This window comes from Vidua chalybeata, chromosome Z, assembly GCF_026979565.1.
Source record: "Vidua chalybeata isolate OUT-0048 chromosome Z, bVidCha1 merged haplotype, whole genome shotgun sequence".
In the NCBI taxonomy this organism is placed as follows: domain Eukaryota; kingdom Metazoa; phylum Chordata; class Aves; order Passeriformes; family Viduidae; genus Vidua; species Vidua chalybeata.
This window is the reverse complement of record NC_071570.1, coordinates 23,602,536-23,628,198: the sequence shown is the minus strand read 5'-3', so window position 1 is coordinate 23,628,198 and position 25,663 is coordinate 23,602,536. Positions and strand designations below refer to the sequence as shown.

At 37.5% G+C, this 25,663-nt stretch overlaps 1 protein-coding gene across 3 annotated transcripts; it reads right to left on the bottom strand.

Moving 5' to 3' along the window:
• Positions 1-3,111: 3,111 nt before the first annotated feature.
• Positions 3,112-25,359, bottom strand: PUM3 (pumilio RNA binding family member 3). Of its 3 annotated transcripts, none has more exons than XM_053932629.1 (18): positions 25,331-25,359; positions 25,013-25,119; positions 24,236-24,418; positions 22,374-22,509; positions 21,568-21,643; positions 20,773-20,866; positions 20,496-20,562; positions 19,782-19,956; positions 18,059-18,162; positions 17,472-17,550; positions 15,676-15,774; positions 14,559-14,612; positions 12,920-13,000; positions 10,912-11,054; positions 10,024-10,246; positions 8,887-8,974; positions 6,962-7,052; positions 3,112-3,364 (listed from the first exon to the last, which is right to left on the bottom strand). In XM_053932629.1, exons 2-18 carry the CDS (start codon positions 25,107-25,109, stop codon positions 3,235-3,237), a joined length of 1,920 nt encoding a protein of 639 aa, XP_053788604.1. In that variant the 5' UTR covers positions 25,110-25,119; positions 25,331-25,359; the 3' UTR covers positions 3,112-3,234. The 3 variants fall into 3 exon arrangements, with proteins under 3 accessions (XP_053788604.1, XP_053788603.1, XP_053788602.1); XM_053932628.1 differs by lacking the exon at positions 25,331-25,359 and adding an exon at positions 25,258-25,317; XM_053932627.1 differs by lacking the exon at positions 25,331-25,359 and adding an exon at positions 25,244-25,310.
• Positions 25,360-25,663: the final 304 nt, after the last annotated feature.

The following is a 25,663-nucleotide window of genomic DNA, read 5'->3' as shown; positions in this document are numbered from 1 at the left end:
TGTAGGAAAACAGTGACAACTATAGCATAACCTTAACTGATGCCTACTTAATGATGAGAGGCATTTATCAGCTTGTGGTAAGGAAAACTAACAGCTAGTCACTGCACATAACTTAAATGATGTATGCAGACTCAAAAATGCAAATAAACTGCCTGGTACATATCCAGCTAAAGCAACTGTAATTAAAGTACACAATCAAAGCATCAGATTAGATTCATGTAAGCACATATTCTTTTTGTTGTTCTGTTTATTAGCATCTTCTCTAGCTATGACTTATTTTCATTGTTTCCTGAAATCCTCTTGATTGGAATATGTCTGTGCCAGATTCTAAGTATTCCCCTTAATAACCCAAAAAATTGAGAAGGGTTGTACCAGACTTTTTTCCTCTCCCTGTTTTATTGCACCATTAATTATTCAACCACAAATCTGTTGTATATTTCATTCAGGTTGGGTTTTTGGCAGTAACTGAGACTTCTTTAGAAACAGTTCACTACAGTTCAAATTCCCTATCTGCTGCTAATTAAACTGATCTGTTTTACTGTCACAAAAGAAAATCCTGTTACAGAAACTAATGAGTTCCAATCTTCAGTAATTGAGAGGACATGTTTACAAGCAGGAACACTTAACGCCATTGCCAATCAGATGCTGGAATTAACTACATTTTCTAGATGTGTATGTTTAAGTCTAAATAGTTTAAAGCAGTGAAATGCACTGTTTCATCTTTATAAATAATCTGTTGCTTCTCCCTGGGGGCAGTATTTGTTAGTTCACAAAAAAATAGTAAGATACTCAAATAGGTGAATTCATAAAAAGAAATAAATCATAAACCCAATTGTAATGTGTAGTTTATTTAGGCTACTTTGGGCAGTACATAATGTTATAGTTATAAAAATGGTTTCTAACACTTTTTGTTTATTTGCATCTGTTGATTTACTAATATTTTGCTGACTGTGCTCCCTGCTAATTCCACCTAAGTTTTTGAGTAGGTGTAAATACTTAAAGGTTAATCCCAATTAGACCAGCCTGGCAATGGCATTAAGTGTTCCTGCTTGTAAACACATTCTCTCAGTTACTGAAGATTACAACTCACTAGTGTCTGTAACACGATTTTCTTTTGTGACAATAAACCAGATTGTTTTAATTAGCAACAGGTAGTGAATTTAAACGGTAGTGTACTGTCATTAGGAAGTCTAAGTTATTGCCAAAAAAGCCAACCTGAACAAAATATGCAACAGATTTATGATGAATAACTACAGAAGTAAAGAATCACAGAACAAATTGGTTCAGAAAGGACCACAGTGGGTCACTAGGTCCAACCTTCCAGCTCAAGCAAGGTCATCCTACAGTACATAGCACAGGATTGTGTCCAGAGAGCTCTGGAATATCCCCAGTGAAGGGATACTCCACAACCTCTCTGAGCAACCTGTTCCACTGGACAAAAAACCTCTTCCTCATGTTCTGGTGGAACGTCTATGCATCATTTTCTGCCCTTTTCCTCTTGTCCTGTTGCTTGGCACCAAGAAGAGCCTGGATCCATCCTCCTGGCACCCTCCCTTTGGACACTTATAGGCATTGATGAGGTCCTTACTCAAGTCATTTCAAGGCTGAGCAGGCCCAGTTTCCCCAACCTTTCCCCGCTGAAGAGATGCTCCAATTCCTTGATCAACTTTGTAGCTCCAGTTAGTGGTAGAGCAAAACAGAGAGGGCAAAAAAATCCCCTTCTCAATTTTCAGGTTACTGAGGGCAATAATCTAATGTTTAGAACCAGGCACAGACATATGGGAGCAATGAAATTAAGTCATAGCTAGAGAAGGTGCTGATAAACTGAATACCAACAGCCATGTGAGAATGTGTGCTTACATGAATCTGATGGTTTGATTGTGTGCTTTAACATCAGGGCCATATAGGTGCTCCCTCGAGAACCAGAGTATTCTACCTCAGTCTATGTTTTCAAGTCTGAGTCAAGCACTGGGTAATCTGGTTGTGATGTGTGCTGAGCACTGCAGATCCCAGTGGAGTGCAGGACTAGTGGTGGACCATGATGACCTCTGTCAGTAAATGCAGTAGTTTAGAAGTCTGATTTCAAGTATGTAAAACATGGGAACTTAAACCAGTTTACTTAACCACTAGCAACCAACCACTGCTAGTTGTATTGTACTTCATGTTGAGGAAGCTGTTATCTTAGGAGAAACAATGCCTAAGTATCCACTGTTACTAATGGAATCACATCTTGTCAAGCTAAGCAACAGGAAAGACTGACTCCTACAGCTGGAGATTTAATCAATCTGGTTCTCTGCTTGCATCAGTCTATCAGCACAGCCCTGAGCACCAGCAGGGTGGGTATTCTATGAATGCCTTATGAAGGAAGTTTTGGATGTTTTCCTAATGGAGAAAATAAAATATTGGCTTAATTTTTCTAAATCAAAATAAGGTACAGGAAAAATCAACAGGATACAAATTTGCTATCATGTGGAAGTGAATTCGCTCCTCCCCACTTACCAAAAAAAACCAAAAACAAAACAAACAAACAAACAAACAAAAAAAAAACAACCCCCCCCCACAAAAAAAAAACCAAAAAACCCAGAAAAGCCCCCCCCCCCCAAAAAAAAAAAAAAAAAAAGCTCAAAATCCCTTGGCTATATTAGGGCTTAAAAGTGTGTGGTTAGAAGACTTGAGTGAAACCAAAATGTGGTCCATTGGAAGGGTCAGCTGTTCCTTCAGGACCTTCTCTGAAAAAAGTCAGAGACATTACTTTCATTCTATTCCTTTTAGTTCCTAGGGAGGATAGCCTCCATCAGAGGGTATGAATGAGACTTAAGTCGTCCTCCTGGTTGGTCTGGGTTTTTTAAGGAAACCAGGAGGGAAGGGGATTAAAACAAATATACTTGCCCAAATACACTATGTCCAGAACAGATGCTTTTGTTTCTGTGGTAACCATGACATCATACATGCAAATTTTAACAACACTTAAAACATTTTTGTGCAAGTTATCAGGAAAGATTGAACACCCTGATTACATGTTCAGAAGTTTCCATTAGCTCTTAAATCTTGAGACTTCAGTCTCTGAGAACAATCTTCTATTGTGCACCACAGAATGAGTACTATGACAAGTTGTTTTAGAAATTATTTAATATACAAATGCATACACTGCTTCTTAGAACAACCATGGTACAAAATCTTACCAAATCTCACTTGACTGCATGGATGTAAATAATTATTTTAAGTTCATTTACACTAGGAAGTCAATTTTTCCAGTAATGCTTCTATTCCTTTTACATTTTTATTCCTCTTAAGCTTTGGAATGAGCTTTTTTAATCCTTTTTTAACTGTGCTTGCCACCTCTTCATCAGTGCTTCGGAGAAGGCTGCAAGGAAAGGAAAAAAATGAAGGATATCAAAGGTAAGCACGCAGGTTATAGAAAAAGAAGTTGTCCATGACAGGAAACAGTAACAATGTAAGAAGAATACAGTTCAAGACAGATGCTATCACCTCCTACTATAAAAAAGATGCAAAACATTCCATAAAATATGAAACACCAAATCAGAAGACAGCCAACAGAGGATAAATCAGTCTGCAAGAAACTGCTGACCCCTATTCAATGCAGATTCAAATACTGAGTCAGACCAAGTTGTTCTGGGTTTCACCCAGGCTGGGCTTCAAACCTGCCAGGCTGGGGACAGCCACAACTCCCTGGGCCCCAGCCCCACTGCTGCACCATCCTCATGGGAAAAAGGTTTTTCTTTATCTCCAGCATAAGCCTCTTGTATTTAAGCTTGTGCCACTACCTCTTGCTCTCTATTCATCCATTGCTGTGAAGGGATCAGCTTTCCATCCATCCCGTTGGTGCCAGGGATGTCTCAGGAGCCCACAAGCTGCCCCTTTTCCCAGCTGAAACAGACTTGGCCCCACAGCCTCTCCTTCCAAGCCAAGACACCCAGCCCATGACTATGCCAGGCACCTTCCATTGAATTCACTCCAGTTTTTGGTGTCTTTCTTGTAATGCGGGTCCTAAAACTGGATGCAGTGAAGTACATCTAATATACATCAAGCACCTTCACTATTGTACTTTCATGATGCAGTTAGTGAAGAACAATAAAGCCTTACCAGTTCTGTTCTCCTTTTAGATACTACTTTTGGAAACCAAATCAGATTTCCCAGATAAATTCTCTTCCTCAGAAACAAAGAAATTCACCATAAGCTGTAAAATACTATCAGCTTAGTAGTGACTGTCCTTTTCCCTTTCTTCAGTTAACATTGGATGTTCTTGGATGAAGTACAAGATCTGCTGAGTTAATGACATACCTAATTTGCTACTTCAAAATTATGAATGAACACTGGCTAGAAAAGTGCCTTCTACAGCCAGTTTGTGCAAACCAGATCAGAACTGCAAGTTTGATGTACAAATAAACTAAGACTAGAAAAAAATTGTAACACGCGTGTGCTGGTATGAAGCAGGCTGCATGATAATACAAGTCCTTACAATCCCTAGGATTCTTCCAAGTGGTTCCCAAATTTACATTGACCTAAAAGCTTATTTCTTACCTACTTTTTAAGCAAAGATCAGATGTGGCAAACTGAACTGAGTAATACATAAAGGAATTAACGTAGCTTAAGATCAGATTTAAATTTTGTCTCCTTTAGGGTACCAAATCCTGTGCTGGGTGGCAACACTGTAGGCAGGAAAACACTGGATGTCCATCTGACAACACCACAACTTTCAGCTACTTAATTCCCTAATTTATTTCTATGACTATGACTTTGCAACAACCTTTAGTAGCAAATTGTGTTACACTTTTAGCTGTAATGGCTAAAGAGGCCTCCTTTAAAACTGAATTCAGCTGAGGGTGGTATTTTCTCATCTCTTCTATGATTCATGTGCCCCTGATAAAAGCAAGAAAATGCAGAATCCTGGAAAAGGAGGTACTGAACACATTGGTAATTAACATGGAGAGGTATGTATGTTTCACTCACCAAAAGAGACAAGGACCATATAAATTAGCAAACCACTCTGGACTGCACTTTACTTATCTCTAAAAATGAATGCCAGCTTCTGACAGCTATACATGTGACATTGCTTTCAAAAACATAGTAACCACAGGTACTTCTAGACAACATTCTTAATACAGAACACCCACATGTTTAACACAGCCAAAAGACCAACATAGTGACAGAGTGGGGTATTTTTAAATTACTATTCTGTAAGTTCTTACAAGGTCTAGAAATCTGGCACCTATGTATTCTGTGGATGTAAAACCTAACTTCCACAGATTACAGAAATAAACGAAGTCAGTAACACATTTGGTGAAGTACAATCTTATCCATGTTCTACCCGGATGCTACACATCATTTACAAATTCAAAAATATATAGAAAAGTCATATATAGGAATTTAAATAGGCAAGCATCTATGACATTCATAAATAATGAATGTGACTTAATACACATGTGAGCATGCAGAGTCCTCTCATTACCTTTGGGCTCCTCAAGACAGTACTAAGTCAGAACCAGACCCCAGATATTTTTATTACAATCAAAACCAAGTAGGGCAAGGAAAGGAGAAGGTCCAGAGGGTACCAGGTTATTGAGAAGCCAAGCATATGCACTGCCTATAACTGAGGAATAAGCTTAAAGGACTAAATAGCCAAAAATCTTCAAATGGACTTACTGAGTAATTCCGAGTTTCAGATCTGCACATATGTGACAGATGTCCATCTGAGGATGGACATGCTGCTGGCCAAAACTGGGCCAATGAGCAATGTTGGTAACGCCTCTGTGATGATATATTTAAGAAGAAATTCAAAACGAAGTAGACACACAGTTTTTTTTTTCTACCCAGAGAAGAGAAGGAGGTGAGAACATGTGGGGGAAACAACATGGCAGCACCAAGGTCAGTGCAAAAGGAGGAGAGGAGGTGCTCCAGGTGCTGGAGCCCAGATTCCTCTGCAGGCCATGGTGCAGACCATGGAGAAGCAGCTGTGCCCCTGCAGCCCATGGGGATCCATGGGGGATGCAGAGATCCACCCACAGCCCATGGGGGAGGTGCCCATGCTGGAGCAGGTGGATGCCTGGAGGGGGCTCTGGTCCAGTGGGAGACTCTATAGAAAGAGGGGGCCCTGCTCCCAGGCTGGAGCAGCCTGTCCTTGGAGGACTGCACCCCATTGCAGAGTGACCCATGCTGCAGCAGTTTTGGGAGGTGCTTGTGCGAGTGGACCCAAGCCAGGGAAGTTCACGGAGAGCTGTCTGCTGTGGGAGGGACCCCACAGCCTTACAGGGGAAGGACTCCTCTCCCTGAGCAGCAGAAAAAAGCCTCAGGTGATGAACTGACCAAACCTCATGCCCTGTCTCCCTGTGCTGTCTGTGGGAAGGATGGAAAAAAGTGAGGGTTTTTTTTTTAAGGGCTTATTTTACTTCTCATTATCCTCCACTGATTCTGTTAGTAATAAATTCACCTTTAAGTTAAACCAGTTTTGCACTTGCAGTGTTTTCACCCAGCCCTTATCTTAACTCATGAACCCTTGGATATTTTTTTTCCTCTCCTCTGCCCAGCTGTGGCGGGAGAGGGTGAGCGAGTGGCTTTCATGGATATCTGGCATTTGGCCAGTGTCAAACCATGACAAGAAGTATCTGCGTTTTTTAAATGAAAAGGTTTTTAAAAACTCAGCCTTTACTTTATGTTAAAAATCCCCTGCTGTTACTTTACACCAGACTAAATGAATCACTGCTGTACAATTCAGGTAGTCACTTGACTTCAGTGCATGCAGTTAAACAAAAATGCGGTTAATTGCTATGTGATAGTGAGGTAAGCAAGTGTGACATGAAATGGAACAAAGAATGCATCTGTGCATTCAAGATAGCACATGTTGAACGTCATTTTGTTGGTAGAAATTTCAACTGATGTACTCTCAGCTGTTCAAGAAATTAACAATGTAATCTAATCAGAAGTAGTCACGTGCCACACTTACCAACAAAGAATAATGGCGCCTCGATTTACTTCTGCCCAGGTCTTCAGATTCTCAATACCAACATGTTCCACCAGTGTTCTTCCAAAGCAAACTGAAAAATGGGGGAAAGAAGCAGGAGAAGAAAAAAATGAGACAATATCTTGCTACAAAGAAACCTGTTCAAAGTTTTCTGTAGTTTTGATTTAATCAAATAGTTTTTAGTCCCCCAAGTATTCACAAAGTTTTCCCCCTCAAAATAATTGACTGTACAATGCAATGCAGACCTTTATAGATATTAGACTACTTCCAAGTACTGCATGGAATTTGTTAAGACAACAGCAGCTCTGCATGACAGTGTACTATTATAAAGTATAAAAGGCTATTAGTATCTTAGAGAAGGCATCCAGTCCAAAGAGAGAACTCGCAAGCATCACAAATCATTCTGCTTGAACAGATAATGGCATCCCATATATTAAATACATAAACACCTTTGTTGAAAAATGCTACATTTTAAGCATCTGACTCTACAATTGAAGGAAAATAATTTGAACAGAAGTTACTTAAAATTTCAGAGCTAATCCTTAATTGATGCAAAAACGTTGTCTTTTTCAGATGTACTGATGCTCCAGGGCTCTATTTCTTCAGTGGCTTTGAAAGCCTAAGTTGACTTTAGACTCATTACATTAACCTAAGCTGACTTCAAGGCCCCAGCTGAATTTAAAGAACTGAACTGCATGGAAACTGTTCTTATAATTTGGCATGCTGAGCAAACTTACCAGTAAACAATGCAAAAAACCCCACCCAACCCAAATAAACACCAGCCTCCAAACACTGAAGCTACTTTTCACTGTCACTTTACATCCTAATTCCACCTGAAGATAGGTCAGACTTTATGCAACCTGCTCACCATGTGATAACAATTTGTTTGGGGTTTAATGACAATTTAATAAACTCAGAGCAATGATTCTGAATGGTACTTTTTGGAGGAAACCAAAGGGGATACATGTGATTAAATTGGAAATTGTATAATTTTTATAGAAATAAATCCAGATTACTATCATATTTCAGATAGGCAAGTCTTTGAAAGACACTCACAAAACTTTTCCTTTGGACATTTTCAATTATCTGCTTGAGAAGTGGGAAAACAGCCTACTTTTAGAAACATTTAATAAAACACAACTAACATTTTTAAAGGAAATACTGGCTACCTGAAAGTAGCAAGAGGAAAATAAATAGTTTAACAAGATCTGATCATTCTACATAGATAAAAACTATTACATACAGAGAAGTTCCCTCAGATTACACTTTGCCAAACACGTGCTTTCATTTTTTGAGCTTTTTGTATGAGAAAAAGTAATCACTATTAGGATAGAGTAATACACATTGAAGATTTTACAGTTATGTAATAATGTAAGTTTAAAAGCTAAATTAAGATGAGAACATCTGTGCCCAATATCTGCCTTATGGAACATAAACTAGCAAAGATGTCCTATTTTTGTGCACAAATTATTTTAGTAACAGTTACAAAGCATTAACCCACCAGCCTAATGAACACAGTAAAGATTAGAGCCAGGCTTACAAGGACTAATGAAACAGAGGCTCCTGTAAGAAAGACCTTATTGTTTCTATTATTATCCTTAAACTACTATGTAATTTAGCAAAGCTATCAACACATTTTAAGTATAGAAATGAACTCTGCCCCAAATACACATTAAAGCACTGATAAAAAAAACCCAACCACTGCTTGTATTGCAAAAAAAAGCAAACATATCCTTGGCATTCTGTTTGTATAGCAGCTCACAACAGCAAAAAAGATAGAAACAATAACATTAAATTTTCCATATACTAGTATACTCAAAGAAATAACTGTAACTATTTTATATGACCTCAGATAGCAAACTATTCTGAGGTCAATCTGAGCAAATAAAGCTGTATTTCCAACATACCTTCTTTTCCACTCTCTCTCATTTTTTCATCTTGCTCTATTAACCATTTCAAAACTAGATGGCCTGCCGGATGTTCTGCAATGTGAAGCTTTAAGGGGAATAGACAAATCAAAACAAAACAAAATTATTTAGTGATGTTGGTTCAAAATTCAATTACATGTCTGGCCATAAACATTTCTGCTTGATTTATTCACTCTGCCATCACACTGATTCACTGAGTCATGACCTATGCTAATATCAACAAGTTTGATGTAAGTTTCTGGTTACTCATTTAAATTGACCATTTTAACTCTTACCATCTTCCCTGCAACATTTAACTTTCAATAATATAAATTATATCAACGAACATTTCATCCACCCTTCCAAGAACTTCATTCTTAATAAACAGAACCTCCTAGTCTAACTGTCTCTGCCTGAAGTTCCAGAACTTTCACATTTCCACACTTGAAAATCAGCTACAGTATGGTTCACAGAAAGTCAAAGAAAGCATGTGTAGGTCACATTAGAGTTTCATAAAATGTGTATCAAAGAATGAAACACAGAGCTAAAACAGCACAACTATGGAAGCTGGAGATATCTATCTTAAATACAACATACATTGTGTTTTTTTGTTTTCTAGTCTATGGACACATATCTGACTGACTTTAACAAAGTAGGAGAGGGGCACTCTTTGAAGAAAAGGTCATACTGTGAAGACAAACAGCTCTTAATCTAAGATATTTCCTTGCATGGAGATATGCACACCTGAAAAGTAAGAGATCCCATCCCTCTCAGCGTAAACAGTCCAATGCCCTATAAAACTTTGCTAAGTGCTTGACTGCACAGTGATAATGAGAGACAGTGTAACATGATTGTCAGCAACCTTCCCACTAAGTGTTTAAAGCAGTTCTGAATATTGAAGATCATGAAGCACCTTGCCCTACAATTCATATGAAATGCTGGCACAAGCCACCATCTCTCCAGATGCACTAATAATAAACTATGAAATCAAGAAGTCAGAAAACAGCATCACATCTAATGTACAAGTGCTCTCAGGGCAGTACACTGATGACTTACATAAAGGAAAACAAGATTAGATTTTGTTTTAGTAATGCAGAAGATCTGCAAGGTCTCAGCACCTTGTCTTCTGTACATTACCTGTCCATCACGGCCCCCTGGAACCAGCTCTTCAGCTGCTAACTTAGCAATTGCATCTAGTGTAGGCTGGATGTCACCAAGAGCTGTTCTTAAAATATCAGCAACCAAGACAAAAGTAGCTTTGTCTATCACTACTTCTTGGGTGTGTTCTTGCACGTACTCTAGCAAAGGCAAGGAAATGGCTTCCAGGAGCTCATGGCGACGGAGTTCAGTATTTTTCTTACTGATGAAAGAGACAGCACATTACTGCAAGAAGATTTGCACTGTATGCACATCAAGTAACAAGAAATTTCAGAATGTATGTGCTATTTGAGACATTTCAATTACTGCTAGATTCAAATACAGGCATTATTGTTCCCTCTGTTTCATGTACAATTAAACGCATGTTGGACACAGAATTTAAGAATGCATGGAATGAAAAAGTGTTTAAAGCTGACTGTCTCAAAACCTCAGTGTTTTTTCTTGTAAGTAACATTTACTATATATTTTCATTTTGTTATCTCAACTATGGAGATACATTTTTTACACAGTTTACTAGTCATCTAGAATTGCTCCTTCATCAAAAGCTGGTAAGCATCAATGTCGATACCAGAGACTGAAATAAAATGAACAGTTTCCATTTTTATTGCTAGATTTTGAGATACACTTTTATGCTACCCAAAGCACCAGTAATGCATATTACAAATTTTCTTCTACACTGAATTTGATACATGAGCTTACACACAAAATATATCACAATATTTGCCCTTCATAGAAGGGGCAAATATGTATTATTTATATATATTTACATTACTTAGATTTATTATGAAGAAAAAAATGAAATTAAATCATTGCATGACTTCTTCTGGACTCTTAAGAAAAACCATGTAACCTTCACATCTGAGTTACCTATAGGCATTTCCATCTCCCTGTTGCAGAAGTGCGATGATTTCTGGAACAAAATGTGCAGGATCTCTAGGACTTAGCAAGTACAACAAGACCTTCTTTCCATGTTTGTTGTTTATTATATCAGGCAAAGAAGCCTTTATTTCCTGTGGGAGTAAACAAACCACAAAAAAATATTAATGAAATAACAGTTCTTGGTCACTATCGGTATTAGATCTGTGAAAAAGTACCAGGAGAAACTCTAAATGACAGAGATACGCTATTTCTTGTTGGTAATGTCTCCACCTTTTTGGAGTCCTCATGAAAAAGAGGGATTTTGTGCTGAAATCTGCCTGAATCCTTACACATGCCAAGTGCTCAATGTACAGTTCCAATTACATATGGAAGTTCAAAGCACCACACATGGGCATTAGTCCAGGATTAAGATTCTGTGGACCTGAAAGATGATGATAAGAAAAAGCTTTCCTCCAGAGGATTTATAGAGCTCAAAACCCTCCTTTACCTACAAATTCTCTGCCATACAACCAACCCACATAAATGAATTTTGCAAGACTACAAAAAAAATTTAAAACCAACAAAAATGCCGCCAAAACAAAAAAACCCCTTGCTTTTCTCCCTCTAAAGTTCTATTATTTACCTTCCTAAAGCTATATTTTTTTATAGAGAGAATGATAATCTCTATAAGGTATTTTTGAAGTCTAACTGCTCTTTGAAATAATTTTAAGGATTGGTTTCCTCTACAGAATATGCTTCAGTGCTTGATTTTAAGATGCCTCGACCTCATCATCTGCTACTAGTTTTCATTTACTATCTGAAGAGCTGCTTTTGATCTTAAGATTTTTTTTTTCATCTTCCTGCCATCCTTTCCCCATTCTTGACCACACATAAGCCCTGATGGGCCAATTGTCTATGTGCGAAGGCCCCGTCTTGCTCTCCATTTTCTTTCCAGATTGATGTGGTAGGATGACCAAACAGTAAACATTCCATTACCTTTGATAACTGATTAATTCTTGATCTCAGATGATTCAGTAATTAAATGACATCTTGGAAGCTCAGCTGAAGACATAGTATCTGAACTAATAAACTCTCCAGAAAGCAGAGTGCATGTTACACAGTACAGGAACAGGTCAAATATCTCATACTAAGCTCAGACATGTCACAACTTAATTCCTTAGACCTTTCCCAGAAGTTGTTACATTCCAGACCTGGCTCTGAGAAACAAACCCAGCTGCAATCACAGCTGAAATCCTTGAGGAACAAAAGCCACATGAAGATGCTTTCATCTCTCCAGACTCATTAGAGAGGCACAGTCTAAGGGCCAAATCCCTATGATAGGGTACAAAATCCCAATTGCACTCTATACTAAGTTGCACAAGGGAAATAGTTCCTACTTTGCAAAACAAGCCTCATCAGAACCACTTTCTCCTCATATTCCTTCTCCATGTACAGAGGATTTCCCTCATCTTTACCTCCCTGCCACTTCCCCTAAACCCATTAGCTCTTACAGCTATAGCACGTAATTCACATCAATGTGAGTTTCTCTGCTGAGAGGATGCAAATAGTTTCACTTGTAAAATTAATAAGATACCATCATCATTCTGAAGTTTTCCACAAATTTAATCTCTAGAAATACTAGTAGAACACAAACTTCTATGATAAAAGGCACTGATTTTAAAGAATCTCCAGTCACCCCTTATCCAGAATAAATGTGTACTAAAAAGGAAAATTTCAGCAAGTACTGAACCTAGCTTAAAAATTAATTCAAATAAATAATTAAAATTATGTCTGAAAGTGCTAAGATCTGCTAGGAAAAGAAAACAAATCATGATACATAAACATAATGAAACAGAAAAGACGGGAAGTATTTAAATAGTCTAAAAAAGCAGATGGATTCTTACTTTCATCCTCCTATACACTGACAAACTTTCATTCCCGCTTTCATCCTCTTATACACTGACAAACACATTGACACTATTTAATATACTATTTTAGGAGAAATTCAATTACTTACTGATATAATTAACTGCTTCACAAGTTTAGTGTCATCAATGCAATCAAATGCTGCCAGCAAGACCAGATGAGAAAATTCACCCTGCAAAGACGAGACATCAGAAACCACACGCAGTCATTTTTAATGAATATACAAACTGACTTAGAATCAGGATTTCTGAGGGTTTGTCTCAAACATAACACAACATGAAGCACAAGCAAATTCTGACTACTGTCGTAAAATGAGAGAAGTCCAACATTTAGGTTTCTCTCCAAAAGCAAGGCTTGTTAAGAGAAGTATGTTGTTAAAACAAAGGTAAATCTTCCATTTCAAGTGGATATACTGCTTAATCACATTCAAGCTATTAATCTAATCCTGTATTATCTGTATTATCAACATTTGAAATCATGTTTTCCCTACAGCAACATTTCATACAGACTTTATTTCTATTGTTGATTTGCTTAGAAGTGAACTAAGTCACATACAATGTTTTTGGAGATCATATCTCTGCAATGAGCCATACAGTCTTTACTGCATTGCTGGAGATCAAGTCTCCAGTACACTCAAAAGGGCACAAATGAATTCACCTGTATGTCAGTGAGGCTTGACATCAACATGAAGCCAGATCTTCTGTGCTCCAGTGTTGTGTCAACTATTATTTACCCACTGTCTCATATTTCCATATAATATATCATTTATAAAATGACACAACTCATTTATTCTAGTGGAAAATTAGGGAGAGAAACATTACCTAGACCAGTGGCCCTCAAAGTGGGTTGCACAAGAAAATCCATTGTGGTGCAGAAAGAAAATATTTTTGGCACCATTAATAAAAAATAAGAATAGCCTCTGGTTATTTTTATCTCATCCTTTCAAATTTTCTATTTCTATTATAATGTACACTATTACAGTAGTAAAGGCATGTAATTTATACAAATATATATATTGGGGATGCATGCCCAGGATGCAATCAAAATGCTTGAAGGCCACTGATTAAGACCACAGTAACTATTACCAAATAAAAAAGCCCACAGCAACCAGGAAGGGAAGTTTAAAAAGCTCTTCTTTACAGCTACAGTTTGCCCAACTCCATAAAATCTGGTTTCAAACATTACTCTGCTGGTGTTGCACTCTCCAAACACGTATGTTATTCATTAAAAAATAAAACAGATTTTCCATTGCATGCCAGTGTATTTTGAAGCTTCCTGACATGAAAAAAATATCGAGCATCTTCTAAGAAATACACATGTTCAGAGAGCTTTTTCAATGACATCTCCAGCATATCTTGATTTTTCTTCCTCCTCTTTATATAGGCTGTTTTACTCCCAACCAAGGAGAATTAATCAATGAGCCACATGAAGATGTAATACAAAGCTGGCATCAACAAAATAAAAAGTAGAAAGAAAACAGAGGAATAATAATGAACTCAGCCATAACGAAGCATAGTACTACATGTAGTGCTCACAATGAAGCTTCTTGGTGTGTCTCTAAATATTCCATTCAGTTCAATTAAGTTATATTATCTAATATATCGCTGCTATTTTAAGACTGGTTTTATTAAGATCTCAAAGTTGTTCCCAGTACCAAAGAACATTCAAGCTAGCCTCTATCAAATCACTAGTTTCTGAGACTATGAAATAAATGGTAAATGAACACTCACCGTTGCTATTTTTTCAATATATGTCTTCATAGTTTTCACAATGACTTTCCTGTCCTATCCAAAAGGAAAGAGGAAACCCAAATGAGCCTAGAATACCAGTGATTCTGAGTAACTAAACTGCTATTTACACCTTTCAAAAAGATAATCTTCAGTTTTCTTTCTAAGGCAAAGGCATCTACCAAAGACTCACACACATTCTGTTAATTTACACCCAGAACCAGTATGGAAAGTTAAACCTGAATTGTGACTTGATTCCAGAGAGATCCTGTGGTATATTTACAAGTCCAGATCACCAACGGGACATGTCAAAAAAACTTGCAAAAAACCACAGCAAACAAAAATCTCAAACCATCACATATGTTCACTCATATTTTGTCCATTAATTAAAGAAGAATGCATTTCATCTCTGCATTTGTAAAGAAACTTATTCAACAGAACTTAAAACTCTAGCTTAGTTTAAACCCCTATTACTAGCAAAAATATTTTGTCACAAAGTTCCCTCCCTGTATTTTTGGCTTTTGGAATCACTGCTCAGTCTTCTTTAGATCCATTTCTATGCCTAGATCATTGGAACTTAATTTTTTCTGCATTCTTTAACAAGTAGACTGTTTTAATACAGAATCTTTTTTATTTTTTAATACAGAAAAACATAGAAGGTATTACAGTATTTCCAAGATGTGATGACATTTATTACACCAAAAGTGGATACTGTATCAGCTGATGAAACTAAACCACACTTCTTATAACATTTTGCAAGTCTCAGTATTCCAAAGCCAAACATGGTTTCACATTATGACTTCTTTACTGTCCTCTCCCTATAGTCAATTTCACTTATATTAAGAAATCCATGGGACAAATGCCAATAACCTTACAGTGGAAAAATTACTCCATGTGTCACTGCCAAAACCTCTGCTAAAAATAAAAGGAGATGCTTCAGCTATAAAACTTCTATGAAAGCATTTGAGTCACAAAAAACAATGTTTAAGTTTGCCAAGAGATAAAAAGGGGCCAGTTTTTAACCTTTCTCTCTAATTATTAATTGCTTGAAAATGTGCCCAAGCAGAAGGACCCATATGGGCAGTCAGAGAGAACTAAGTAGAGGGAAACCAAACATTACCTTGGGAGTGCCATGCCATAAACAGTGCATTGCTACTCGGGCTCCATCGTGAGTGTGTGCCAGGTAGATGACAGCCTCTCTGATAGCTTCTATCATTTCCTGGGGAAAAAAAGGTGATAAAGCAAAAAGATTAAAGAAAAGGCTTGAGGAACTGAAGGCAGGTGGGCAAGAGAAAATTATTTTGTCTGCCCACATGATACTGCTCTACTCTCTATCACTGGCTCTACAGAACTACTTTCATTTCCCTGACCTATGAAAAACTGCCTCAAGAGAAGTCCAAATGACTGCAAATGACACAAGCTTTCTCTCTTTAAAATTACACTGTTCATCATAATCATGCCATGAAATCTCTGTATTGAAGAATGTCAGCTGTCTTATTGCAAAAAATTCAAGAAAGGGTGCTCAGAACTCAGACAAAATTCAAGAAAGGGTGCTCAGAACTCAGACAGAAATGAGAGAAAAAGACAACCATTAACTTAGGAAGAAATCCGGGCAGCTGATGCATATTCATACATACAGAGTATTAGCCAGAAAATAAGAACTAAAGTCATTGAAGTAACAGGTTACATTATAAATCAGATATTACAAGACATAGCCAAAAGTTTTGTCTTCATATCAAAGGAATGAAGTTTTCTGAAGCTATCTGACAATACCAACAGCCAAATAATAAAAATCAAATCAAATCAAATGACACCTTCTTGGGTTACTAGATACTACTCCTGCTACTATCTAATAGATTTCCTCGGAATGCAGCTCCCATCTATGCATCTTTCTATCCCTAGTTCTTCTTGCTTTCTAGCCAAAGGCTCCAAGCATTTTACCAATTATTTACAAATTGCTCAGTCACAACACAATTGGTGTCACTACCTGTAAGCACAGGTAGGAACAGATCTGCAGAAGGGGTTTCCAAACTCCAAAGCACATGTCCATATACTAGCACATTTGCACAGAAAGCCAAGCAAAGAGATACAATCTTATTCCCCTGATTCATGCAAGCCTGCGAATCCAAAAGCATTTTCAGTCACAGCATTACATAAAACCATGCACAAGAATCTTCTAGGTTCTGAAGTTTTGGACTCAGAATAGGCCCCAAATAGTCCACTTCCCTACCCTTAGCCTTGGGTTTATTAACAGTAACAAAGAAGTATTCAGGAGTCCAGTCTGGCAGAGAGAAGCAAGAGACAGCAAGTTTAGAAGGCTCTGCCTGTAAGTGAGATGGTTCTGAACTGCAGAACCATGGTGAGGTTGATGGACACACCTTGAAGACAGGTAAAGTCAAACAGGGTAACAGTTTAAACCATGTCACATTACACAGACGGATTTAGGCCAAAATACAAGAATGTCTGACGTAATCTTAAACCTGCAATTTAATAAGGATATAGCAAACAAAGTTTTGGTTGCTGACAGAAGGGCCAATCTCATTCTATTTTGGTCAAGATATTTTTGGACAATCACTGCAAGTTGTTAAGAAACTACACACTGGAAAGCTAAACTACTGGAAGCAATGATGCACACTTTAATTATATTCTCCAGCTACTGAGAAGGGTCATTTAGCAGGAAGAGGGGAAACATCAAAGTCATCTCACTTTATTTTACAAATTCAAATATCACAAACACTTGTGAAAGTTCACTCTGACTATAAATCGCCACACATTACTCTCATCTATCTAGAATCACCAGATGTGTAGAACTCTCTTAATGAAAGATGTATTTTTGTCTAGTTAACTTAACAAATTTCACAAGATGATAAAACCAGAAAGGCAAAAGAAGACAAAAAGCAAAATAAAGATACTTACAGATCTTTGTTTCGGAAGAGCGTAAGTGAAAAAGTCCAAAAATACTTTATGTACCAGTGAGTGCTTTATCACTGCCTCTCTGTATTTGGATAGATGAGAATAAGCAACAAGTTCCCCACAATCAATCACTTAAAATCATGTTAGGAATACCTCATTTGTATTTTAAAAAGTTAGGCAGTGTGATGAGCAAAAAACACACGGTCATTTTGGATTCAGATGTTTAACATTTACAGTAAGTGGAAGATTCTAACAAAACTTACAAATTATAGAACGTATTTTCTTCACTGGAGAAGCATATCTAATAATGTGTTATGGAAATATATGACAGTGCAACATTTCTACCAATTGTCTGACTGGGACAGAGTACTCTTTAATTCATAGAAGGAGAGTTCAAAATTAAAGGAAGATATTCATTATGACACCTGAGACAAAACCATAGACAATGCAGCACAGCAACATTACAGCTTAAAAGAGTATCAGTATCACTGTCATCTGAACTTAAAAATATACCAGTGCCATTGTTTGTATGTCAGAAACAAACTGATTTGTGCTAGATTGTCACACATTCAGCTGATTTTTGTCCTTACTTTTGTGCCATTGGTGTAAGAATCTGCTTCATTTCATCCAAGATAGCCTCTCTCTTTTCAGGTTGAGCTTCTAGCACTTTGTCCAGTGTTGGGACAGCTGGTGTCTGAAATGAATGCACAATCAGAGGTTTACTCGTACCAGTAAGAATCAGAGTTCATAGAATATTATAATGTTTAGACCTTTTTCAATCACATGTCAGGAATGTCAAAAACAAAATAAATTTTCTGCAAAACTAACCATTTTTAGATTTTTAAAATAAAAAGCTACCTTTTCTGAGTATGTCAGAAGCTGTAAACTTCAGTTTGTACAAATTAAATATTCCTCATTAGCAAACAAAACCCACTTCTATAGCCTGAGCTGGTTTTTGCCAGTTATATAAGCTCTTCATGCCAGATACAAGGCACAATACATAAAACTGGCATTGCGTTAAGGTGCTCCTAAGCTAAGCAGAAATCCTGCTTTAGACACACATCAGAGGGTAACACAAGAAGTTAATGAACTGAGAAGCTAACAAAGGCCCAGGAAATTCCAGTTCAGGAACAGCACAGAGGGGGAATATATACCATATATCTTACACGCAGAAGTACTTCCTGGTATCTTAACAGAAGAATTACACTGGTAACTCTCTTAAAATAATCTGCTATTAGAAGAAAACTCAGACTGGATAGACAATTAGAAGAAATATTTTTTAAACCATTCCTGCTATTTTTTAAAGACTATGTTGCAATTTTTTATAAACCTACATTGCGCTGCGTCTTGGTTTTGCACCACAATGTATGGCTACTTAAAGCAGTTATGCCAAAAATACCAGAATTATGGAAGCTAATAGTGCACTTCATTTCATGGGCTGTTCGACTCTCAGTACAAATTACAGCCCATAATCACAACAAACATACCTCTCTACTACTCAGTGCTGCAAAATGCCTAACTAAAACTTACAATAACTTATAATAACTTGCAGTGTTAAGAAAATACAGGTTCAGAAATGAGATGCTAATTTTAACAGAAATCCTGGTTATAAGTGAACAGGTGAAGAAGTATTAGAGTGGAGTTAGTAATTGTGAAAACAGTTCTGTACTTTGTATCAAAATTCCTAACCCTAATGGATACCAACTTTATAAGTCAGCAAAAATTAAAAACAGAATTCAAAAGAATGGAGGTTCTAGTTTTTAAGAAGGTTCCAACTGCCTGGTGAGGACCTACCACAGACCAAGATTTCAGTGGAGTTTGGACTCAAGCCCTACAGTCTCCATGGGAAAAGAAAACAAAGAGAAAAATTAAGCCTAATGGAACACTGTATGTGGATATCAGCTCACTCTGCCCACACTCAGTTTTCATAAGACATAAGGTAGTTCTGACACAAGAGTCATCTACAGTATTAAAGAAGAATTACACGTAAGTCTTACCTCAGCAAGGATGGTATCAGCCTAGACACTATGAGAACTGAAACTATGTAAGAACAAACTGTCCTTGATGAGCAGAGCAAGCTCATACATGAACAGAGAGTATCTTACATAGTCCAAACTAAAACAACTCACTACAATTTAATCTAAACTAGAATTGTGCAAATAATAATGACACTTAAACATGCTAAACTAGACTACCTTTGGATACCTGACAGAAAGAAATGTAATCAAAATAGTAGGTAAGATAGGTAAGGCACTACTAACACAACACCTTATGGGCTAAACTATCTTAAACTATAAAGTATTGAAATACCACCTTGTAAACCTGGAAAGTGTTTCCATATAGTTCTTCTGTCAGCATATTCCTCTGCTCCAGAATGGCTTTGTCATTATATGCATATTCCACCACAGCAGATGCTTCAGAATGACGGAGCATTTTTTTCACGTGGCCTTTAAAACTTTTTATTATTTCTGCAACTTGTGCTTTTGTCCTGTTTTACATGGAAATACAAACAGCAAGAGTTAAAATTTCTAGAGATAAGCTTACCTATTGATAGTTTTATTTTTAGAAACAGATACAAGTAGTAAGTTTTATCATAGAAACCATGAAATTTATGAATCTGAATCAGCCTTATGGCACTTGGGAAAACATGTAAAGAAAGCCAGGAATGTGGAGAAATTGTAAGGCATTTCGATGGAAACAGTGAATAAATTCTAGAGAAAACCAAATGCCATCCTGAAATGCTTAGCAAAGAAAATTTTTCAAAAGTCAGTGTTTTATATACAGCAAAGATCAACTCTAATAAATCTAACCATTTTTTTGGTCATGTTTTCCTTGACAGGTACAGCATTAGCTTTACTTCTTGCAAAAAGAAAAACACCATTAGCACCCCCCTGCCTTTACTCCATAATATTACAAAGGTGTTTCCAGAGATATTTTTTTATTCATGATCAATCCACTGTAGATCAAGAAGCAGCATTCACACTGGAAATGAAACAACATTGATGAGCAAATTCACTTGATACTCACCCATACATAAGAAACTTCTTCACAATATTTCTGGAATATTTTGACTTGCTCAACTCTACTAGGCTATCTAGAAGAAGGGAGAAACATTCAGCTGGTTTATTTTTCACTACATTAACTCTATGAAATGATAAGTCATTATTTAAATAAGTATGAAGAGTTCACTAGAAATGATGCATCAGTTCAGAAAAAAAGGTAAAAATGTTTAAGAGAAAACAACATGGCTTGTTAAAATGCATCCTAACCACAATACAGAAGCATATAAGTAAAATGAAAATACCTTTCAATTCTTCAAATGTCTCTTGCCTTTGCTTCTCACTACCATATTGAATAAAGCACTGGATCACCCGGGTTGAATCGTGTGCAAACGCCAGCTAAAGGACAGAGATATTTTGTTACTCTAGGCCATTCAAAAGGCAGTATGCACCATAATTGTTTTAATGTATGTGCTCTCTGGTATAGTTTCATACCACATGTAATGCCAATTATAAAATTAGAAAAGCAGTTATCTGCTTATAACAAACCCAAGACTTATGGATTTTTACCCCTTCACAAGTACTCTATCAAAGAAAATACAGACAACGGTTGCTGACAATTAAGGCCATGCATTAAGGTTTTTCATACTGAAATAAAACCATTAAATGGTATCTCCATTTTGTTCCTCTTCTTTATAATTTCAGAGTAAGTATGATGAAACAGTTCCACTTCAGCATGGAATACAAAAAGTCTCAACATGCTCTTCATTGCGAATTTATAAATTTCAGGAATAAAGTAGAAAGACTGTTTAGTATGATTAAACATGAGGACACTAACTTCACTAGAAAATTGAAAGGCAACAGTTGTGTTCCTCTGAGTTCCTGAACACCTGCTAACATCAAATTTCATGGAACTAAAGCTACTTGGCAGCCTTTTACAATAGCCAGCTGACAGACAAAGCATCCCAGGACTACTGTTCTGAAATACAGGTGCCAAAAGCAGTCTTTCAACCGTGTTTTTATTCTTTTTACTCACAGTTTCACCGTTCTTTAAAGAAGAATTTGTGAATTTGTGTACTGTACCATTAGTTTTTTCTTACGTTTTTAATTTTCCCATGAAGAAGCTTCTGTAGTTCATTCATCAGCTTTTCTCGTTTCTCCTTATCACATTTCTTCCTACAAGTAAAAGAAATCTAGTAAAACAATTCTAATTGAGGAAGCAGCTTCTTTGTAGTATAATTCACTTGTATCTATAAATTAAGAAGCAAGACAGTATAAATCAAACCAGGGTGGCTTCTGCCAATCCAAATGTATACTGTCATTCATTAACCCTGTACAGAGATGTCATTAAGCTGTTCCTGTTCATGGAAATCAAACCAGAATTCCACACTTTATGCTTTTTTTGAGTAAAAATATTTTTTGAAATATAAACTCAAATTTGCAGTCAGCTGCTCACAGGTCCAAAAATCTGTAAGTCTGCAAAGCACAAACACTTAGAATAAGCAAAACTAACTTTTCTTGCTGACATGGGGCACCAGTTCTAGAATTACAACCTCAGACAGAGACAACGAACCTTTACTTAAAACTCATGCAGTAATCCCACTGCAGGATCAGGGTGAATCAGTGCATACTCTGTATTTCAGGGCTCAAAAAAATTTGATTTCTTAAGCAGTTACTCACAAATTTATAAATTTTAGCCTAAAATACAAGTTCAATCCAGACATTCCTAGGACCACAGGTTACCATACTCTGTTTGATCTACCTAAAAAATTGCATGCAATGTTACTGTTCACCCAAAGAAATTCAGTTTTGAAATACAGTTTTATACAATTACAAGATGAGAAAGAGTGTATTCTGGCAATTTATGACTAAAAGACAATAGAGTGGAAGAAAAAAAAGTCATTACCTTCTCATGTTTTCCCATATTTGTTTAGATTTTGCAATTATGTCATAATAACTTTTATCATTAATTTGTCTGGTTAGCTTTAACTCTTTCTTTTCCTTTTTGAAGTCAGTCCATTTTGGCTTCTTAGAATCTGACCCTTAGGACAAAAAATAAATATATTTTCTACAATAAGTAGAGCAGCAATAAGTAAAAGAGTAGCAATACATAAAAGAGCAGCAATAGAATTCTTTAGAATTCTGAACTGTGGCAATTCTATGACTTGATTTGCTAACAATTCAGGACCTTTGCCCGTAGTTACGCAGCTAGCTAAAATGAGACCATAAATCTTGTATAAGTATGCTAAGCTAGTAATCACCACTTCTACACTACTGGGAGAAAAAGGCAAACAATTAATTTTCCTCAGAACTGTCACAGGATGCATCACAAATCCCTTAATAGCTTGAAAATTGACTGAAGATGTACTTAGCAGCTATGGCTGCCCCAATAATTCTCCTGTTTTAGTTTACTCCTAATTCACGCATATCTTTGCCCTCTCCCAAAAGGAGAACCCTAACTCAAAGATACATATTTGAAAACTCTATAAAAGAAAAAAAGTTAACCCCTTTTCACATGCCTAATCTTTTTACTCAATCAAATTCCTTAAGCATGCTATTTTACTATACAACCCTTGTACATGCCACACAATGAACTGGGGCAAAATAATGTTATAGAAGAGCCCCAAATCATGCATTAAAGACACCACCTAAAATTTTTATAGCTTAAAGCACTGTTCATTGGTATTTAGCAGCATGTATTTAACTGTTTTAACAATTCAAAAACCCATGCTTTTTTACAAAGCATATTATTGATTTTTACATCAATCTCTGGAACCAGCAGTGACAAGAAAAATTTGTAATGCTTTGAGAGCAGTGCAATATACAGAGGCTTTCATTTACTCTTATGAACAGTATTTAAAGGTTTGCTGTGAGTTTCCGATTTTTTTAAAAACAGCCGAATAAAAACATTCTACTGTTATTAGATTTTTCAGATATCTAGTGCATATTCCATATGAAGCCATTCCGCAAACATGCAAGAACAGCAATAATAAAATACTTGACATAATCTGCTGTCTTTCAAACAAATTACATATTTCTGCAGAACTTCAGAACCCCTCATTAAAGATTCTACTTCTCATTTTACAACACTGATTAACTGCTCCAGTAGAGCTTTACTTTATAGGAGAGGATGGGACAAGATGAAGATCTCAAGCAGAAGAAATTAATTTGAAAAATAAATCCATTTAAACATGATAGAACCAGACAACTACTTAGGCTTTCTGTATAAACACCAGAAAGAAAAAAAGCTGTAAAACGTAAAAGCAGTGTTAACACCTTTTTTTTTTCTCTTTTAGGATGTGACCAGATAGTCTGGACCACATAAAGGAAATAATGTAAAGGATAAACAACTTGGTTTAATGAATTTCTGTTCCAAGCTTATAGCAAGTACTTTTAGAACAGTCCAAAACACACAATGAAAAGCTCTGCGTTTGCAAATCATGTGTAATAATTGCCAGTTTCTAGTTGACCACTTAATGCTGCCATTAAAATAAAGAGAGCTTTAGGATAGTATGACAATTTTAAAATTTGCTACTGTGTCTTTAGACTTCCAAGAAAACTCCAAACTGTTAGCACTCCAAGTGTTGAGCACTAAGCCTCAAGCTTAGTCAAGTGAAGTAATTTTTCCCACAGCAAAGATTAAACAAGAAGTAAATGTGGAGTTATTCAGCCATTTGGAAAGGCAGACAGAAATAGGAAGATCTAGATGAACAATGTGTTTCCCAAAAACTGGTTTCCCTTGACAACCAGGCTTAAAAATCTGCTCACCTCCCTCTTCACCATTCTGGAGTTTTCTCTTCTTTGCAAACTTTTCTTGTTGCTGTTTATTCTTGAATTGTTTGACAGTAGCTTTTCCAGGTCTTAACTGTCCTTTAGCAAATTTCTTGGAAATGGATTTAGGCTTTCCTTCCTCATCTCCTTTGTTAAAGACTTTCTTTGGTGGACCTGAATCTATTAGCCAACACAAAAGAAATTAAAATGCTATCATATAGCTACTGTTGCTTCAAAATATATTAAAAAAAAATACTGTAACAAGAATTAACAATTCTGTATTTAACAAAAATTCTTATGTGCTTCTCAGAGCTGGTGTTTTCACTGCACCCCCTGGCTGTGTACATTTTCTCTAGGGAAGTTTGCCCAAGCATTATCTTCTGGGCAGCGGCGTAACAGCTCAGGCATAAAAAGGATTATTCCATATTAACCATCCTCGACATCAATGTCATCAATCCCCAAATCCCCAAACTTTTCATGATCAGAGCTGTTTCAACATCATCTGTTCTGAGGCAGCAGTGAAAGGCGTCTTCTCAATCCTAGCCCACAGCAGGTTCCCATCTAGCTTCACCTGTCGGATAATTCTGTCTTAATGTAGGAATGCCAAGTCTAGAATCAAAAGGTTATCAACTTCAAATTTTAACTGAGAATATTTCAGGTGAATCAAACAGAGATGAAGGGCTTGCAATGTAACCTGTTTAAAGCATTTCAGCAAATTAGTGGCTCACACAGTCAGTACAATTTTGAATACAAGACGACCCTTCGCCTTCTTACCATTATCTTTTTTAAATCTCTTTTTCCCGTGAGGTGCTTTTCCACGAGGTCCTTTTCCACTCTTGCCCACGAACTTCTTTTTACCCTTGTTATCCATCGCGGCAACACTGCAAACGGAGCAAAAGACAACATTACCGGACGGCCGCGGCTCCACCGTGAGGGAAAGACAGCCTGCGCCTCCTGGTTAACACCCATGGCGAAGTCAAACCCTCCCAGTGGACGGTGGGGTACCAGAGGCCGCGCACAGGCAGGCAGGTCCCCGCTGTCCCGGACGCCCAGCCCCGGCCCGCCGGCGGCTCCCGGGTCCGCCGCTCTCACCGCACACGTGCGGCCCGGCCGCGCCTGCCGGCTGCGTGCGCCGGGCGCCGCTCCCCATTGGCCGCCGCGCTGCTGCAGCGCGACAGTGCCGCACTGCCGTGCCGTACAGCGGGCGGGGGCGCCCGCGTGCCGCCAGCTGCGCGGCGCCTCCCGGCTGTGGGGCGGGGACGGGCCGGGGACGGCACGGGCGCCCGGCTGCGGCCCTGCGGAGCGGGACCTGCCGGGCAACAAGCCTCCGTCAGCCAGCAGTGTGTCCTGGGGGCCTGTGGATCCTGGGGAGCATTAGGAGCAGTATTCCCAGCAGGTCCAAGGAGGTGATCCTTTCAGTCTGCT